Source organism: Rhinopithecus bieti, unplaced genomic scaffold, assembly GCF_001698545.2.
Source record: "Rhinopithecus bieti isolate Rb0 unplaced genomic scaffold, ASM169854v2 scaffold_8760, whole genome shotgun sequence".
Lineage (NCBI taxonomy): Eukaryota > Metazoa > Chordata > Mammalia > Primates > Cercopithecidae > Rhinopithecus > Rhinopithecus bieti.
In genome coordinates, this window is record NW_016806225.1 from 2,532,870 (window position 1) to 2,537,927 (window position 5,058).

General features: G+C 45.9%; 2 protein-coding genes across 2 annotated transcripts in view; one reads left to right on the forward strand and one right to left on the reverse strand.

Moving 5' to 3' along the window:
* Nucleotides 1-885, reverse strand: part of RIDA (reactive intermediate imine deaminase A) — an 18,229-nt gene extending 17,344 nt beyond the window's left edge. Inside the window, exon 1 of the mRNA XM_017875298.1 lies at nucleotides 678-885. Coding sequence (XP_017730787.1) covers nucleotides 678-742 — 65 coding nt within the window. The 5' untranslated portion in view covers nucleotides 743-885. The remainder of the gene's footprint in view (nucleotides 1-677) is intronic.
* Nucleotides 886-938: 53 nt separating this feature from the next.
* Nucleotides 939-5,058, forward strand: part of POP1 (POP1 ribonuclease P/MRP subunit) — a 45,650-nt gene continuing 41,530 nt past the window's right edge. The window contains exon 1 of the mRNA XM_017875300.1: nucleotides 939-1,036. The gene's annotated coding sequence lies outside the window, so the exon portion shown is untranslated. The remainder of the gene's footprint in view (nucleotides 1,037-5,058) is intronic.

Below are 5,058 nucleotides of genomic sequence, written 5' to 3' on the forward strand. Positions count from 1 at the left end.
ATTCAATGGAATATTATTTGGCAATAAAAAGAAAGTACTGACACGTATTGCAACATGGATAAACCCTGAAAACATCATGAGTGAAAGAAGCCAGACACAGAAGACCTTATTGTATATGATTCTATTTCTAGAAAAGATCAAGGGTCAGCAAATCTGTAGAGACAGAGTAGAGATTGCCAGGGGCTGGGGAGTTGGAGGAGAATGGGAAGTGAATGCTAATGGGGATGGGATTTATTTTTGGGGTGATGAAAATGGTTCTGAAGAAAGTGGTGATGGCTGCATAACTGTGAGTATGGTCAAAGCCACTGAACTGTACATGTTAAAGGGGGTGAATCTTATGGTACGTGAATTATATCTCAATAAAGCTGTTACCAAGAAAACAAAACTACCCCTTCCCCAAAAAACACAGGGTCTGAAGACTTCTAAACGGGGAGAGCTGTCTGGCAGGCTCGGTTCCGCAGCGAGGCAGCCCCAGAACGAGCAAAATCCCGTGGAGTGCAGGCTCCCGGTCCCATCGTGGCTCCCAACTCTCTGTGGGTCTTCGGGTGCGTTGCCCCTTTCCAGGCTCAATTTCCTTGCGTGTTCGCTGGGGCTCTGACCCGGAGGGACCCCAACCGGGCCCGAATCCCCGAACCCACACGCCCCGGGACCGTCACTGCTCACACCAGCCTCGTTACCTGTAGGGTCCAATGGCCCCTGGAGCTTTCGCGGTGCTGATCACCCTTTTGATCAAGGACGACATGGCTAAGTCTTCCCCCTTGCAGCCCCTTCAGGAGAAGAAGCCCCAGCACCAGTCCTGCTAGCTTCTGGTGGGACTGACCAACCCTAGCAGCGCCTCTGCCCGACAGCGCCTGCTGGGGGCGGGCTCGCGCGTCATTCTGGGAATTGTAGTTTCGGCGACGCTCCAGGCCACGTGGAGGAAGCGCCCGGTCTGGCGCATGCGCTCTCCAGCGCGCTCGCCAGGCGCTTTGGTTCGGTGGGGACTGCCGTGGAGGCTTGTCATTCTGACCCGGGAAGTCCTCAGAGCGTCTGGCAGGTTGGTCGTGAGGGGCTCGTGCCTTCCAGGGCTGTGAGTGTCGGGGGGACTGTTTGTGGTGGTCCCCCGCCCGGCGCTCGTCTCTCCTCTTCATCTTTTCTCCCTCAGACTCCGCTGACCACTTCTTTCCTTGCTGCCTATGCCCGGGGCCCCTCTTCCTGGTGTCGCATCTCCTTCGGCCCCTGCGCTCGAACCCCCTACGTCAGTCATTTCCCTTCATTGCCCCGCCGGGCGGAGGCCGTCCTGGGATGGACTTGCATCCCCTCTTCTGCAACCCCAAAGGACTAAGATGGGTCATTCAGGCGACCACGCTGAGATCTGGGCGTTGGTCCTCCCGTGTTCCCTTTCCTGCTCCTCCCGTGTTCCCTTCTCTAGGGTGCTCCTCGGGCTTTACAAGGTCACTATCTGAACAGAGCCCTAGTGATTGGGGTATCATTTCAGAAAGAAAGATAGTGATCTGGAATGGCCCAGATCCCTTATGAGTGTTCTGCTGTGTCAGAAGGGATGGTACTTGGCTGAATATTTCTTATCCTGTTAATATTTGCATTGTTAGTACGCTTCATTTCTTCATTTATGCGGGCACTCACAGATATATAATGAGTCCCTACTTTGTGTAAGGCACTCTGCTAGATGCTAGGAATGCAACAGTAAAAAAAAAAAAAAAAAAAGTAAAATCTCTGCTTTCCCTGCTTCTTAAAGATAATATAAGACAATCTCCTTTATTCCCTTTCATTTTGTCCTACATACTGCTTAGGTTTTGGCCTTCCTACTTCCGGCTCAGGAACCCTCTGATCTTTTTCACTGGTTTGGGGCCTGGAATAAAAGACCTTTCAATCTGGCCTCCCCTTGCCTATTCAAGTTTCATTGTCATCTACTCCCTCTTCCCACTAGAGTCCTCCTGTATTCACACAATAGATTCCTGAATACTCTTTCTTCCTCATCTATGCAAATTCCATCTAACTGAAAGCCTATTTTCTCTTTGACTTTTCCTATCAATTCACATATTTTTTCTTTTTCTTCTTTCCTTCCTTTCCTTTTCTTTTTCTTTCTTTTCTTTCTTTCAAGACAGGGTCTCACTCTGTCACCCCGGCTGGAGTGCAGTGGCATGATCTTGGCTCACTGAAACCTTGACCTCCTGGGCTGAAGTGATCCTTCAGCCTCAGCTCTCAAGTAGTTGGGATTACAGGTGCATGCCGGCTAATTTTTGTATTTTCTGTGGAGACAGGGCTTCTTCATGTTGGCCAGGCTGGTCTCCAACTCCTGGGCTCAAGCAATTCTCCTGCCTCAGTCTCCCAAAGTGCAGTGTAACCATCACGCCCAGCCACATATTTTTTCTTTCCCTTCTCCTGTTTCCTATTGTGCTGTACCGCATAATTTAGTATTTTATTATATGAGATCCTACTTTCTAATTGTTACGTGTTTCAAGAATAGTGGATTGGAGAGGGAAGGGGCAGAAAAAAAAAAAGAAGAAGAATAGTGGATAGAGTCAGACTGCCTGGTTTGAATCTCAGCACAATCACAAGCTTAGTAGCCTTGGGCTGGTATATAGCATCTCTGTGCTTCAATTTCTTCATTTATAAGATGGGAATAATACTAGTGACCACCGAGTTGTGAGAATTAAATGAATAAGTCATGTAGAATAATGCCTGCCACATCAAGTTCTTAATGCTGCCTAAGATGACAAAATTCTTATTCTACTTTGGTATTATACACAGCTTGAAACTATTAGGCACATAGTAGGTGCCCAAAAGTTTGCTAAATTTGATTAAACTAGATAATTAAGAGATGCTTTTATTTACAAAATAATTCACCATTTGTTTTAAATAAGAAGCTACCTTGGAGCATTACAAATGATTCAACTTGTGTAAAATATTTCTTGTGAAATAAGGTACCTTTATTCTTAAGGCAGATTTTATATCAAGTCTGAATTACCAACTTTTTAGATCTAGAAGAAAATAGACATCATCTAGTTAGTTCCCAGGTTCTCAAACTGGGAACTAACTAACACCAAAGGTTGTGTCTGGCCAATCAGGGGATACTAAGCTGTGTCAGAAAATATAACGTATCCATTTTATTTGAAGATTTGGGGAAAATATTTTTATAAAGGCAGCACATATTTAGTGCTTATAAAAGTTTTGACAAAACTGACTTGAAGGTGAAGGTAAGAGTTAAGATTCCTTCTGGAAACTTTTTTTTTTTTTTTTTGAGACAGGGTCTTGCTCTGTCACCCAGGCTGGAGTGCAGTAGTGTGATCAAGGCTCACTCACTGCAGCCTTGACCTCCCTGTCTCAAGCCATCTTCCCACTTCAGCCTCCTGAGTAGGTGGGACCACAAGCACATAACCATGCCCAGCTTATTTTTTGATTTTTTTGTAGAGATGAGTTCTCACTATGTTGCTCAGGTTGGTTTCTAACTCCTGAGCTCAAGCAATCCTCCCGCCTTGGCCTCCCAAAGCACTGGGATTACAGGTGTGAGCCACCACACCAGGCCTCTGGAAACTTTTAAACTAAGTCCTCAGACTTCATAAAGATGCATCCTATATTCATTCCCTTTTGCTGTTAGACCACTGCTAGTTTGATTTGCTCATTTTTAAATCTGGACCCAAAGCTCAGGGATGTTCCCAAGGTTATCCTAATCCTCCAGCACCAACCTTTTCTTGGCCCATTCTGATCCTGAGGGGAGCTAGAGTTCCGATGGTGTTCTTGTCTAGGCTTGCTGGTGAGTTCTGATTCAAGCAGGTAACAGTAGGTTAACTAAGTTGTTTTGTGGAATATTTGGAATGGCTTTTAATGCAGACTGATCTGAATCTTGTGCTTCACTAGCCAACCAGTTCTGCAGAACTCCATTTACTTCCTTCATAATGTCTAATTTGAAAAATGTTTTTGCGTGTAGATATAGTTGTCTTTCATTTAGTTGAAATTAGTGGAGTAGACAGTGAAAAGGCATCAATCCCTGCTATTTCATTTATTATTTAAGAATAATAGCTACTATAAACTGAGCATTTAGTTAGCATAAAGCCCCATGCTAAGTGAGTTGTGTATATGCATTTTGCAAAGCCAAAACCACATACAGTATGTATATGTTTGTTATTTTTTTATTTTGAGACAGAGTTTCACTCTATGGCTCAGGCTGGAGTGCAGTGGCGTGATCTCGGCTCACCGCAACCTCCACCTCCTGGGTTCAAAGGATTCTCGTGCCTCAGCCTCAGCTGGGATTACACGCGCATGCCATCACATGTGGCTCATTTTCGTATTTTTTTTTTTTTTGAAACGGAGTCTTGCTCTGTTTCTCGCTCTGGAGTGCAGTGGCACGATCTCTCGGATCACTGCAAGCTCCGCCTCACGGGTTCACGCCATTCTCCTGCCTCAGCCTCCCGAGTAGCTGGGACTACAGGTGCCTGCCACCATGCCGGGCTAATTTTTTGTGTTTTTAGTAGAGATGGGGTCTCACCGTGTTAGCCAGGATGGTCTCCATCTCCTGACCTCATGATCCGCCCGCCTCGGCCTCCCAAAGTGTTGGGATTACAGGCGTGAGCCACTGCGCCCGGCCTCATTTTTGTATTTTTTAGTAGAGAAGGGGTTTCACTATGTACGCCGGGCTTGTCTTGAACTCCTGGCCTCAAGTGCCTTGGCCTCCCATAGTGCTGGGATTACAGGCATAAGCCATCCCACCTGGCCTGTATGTAATGTTTAATTCTCACAGCAACTTGTAGAGGAAGAGGCTGAGGCTGAAAGTGAGAAAGTAATTTTCCTAAGATTATGTAACTACAAAGTATAAAGAAGGAATTTGAACCCACATCTTTCAAACTCCGTAGTGTTGTATGCGAGCGAGTTAGAGAAACGCCACACTCTGAGACGAATTTAAGAGTCCTTTATTAGCCAGCGACCGAGAGACGGCTAACGCTCAAAATTCTCTCTGCCCCAGGAATGGGCTTAGATTTTCTTTTATACTTCGGGTTAGGAAGGGGAGGGGAGCTCAGCTGCAACAATTCTACAGAAGTAAAAACATGTAAAAAAGGCCGG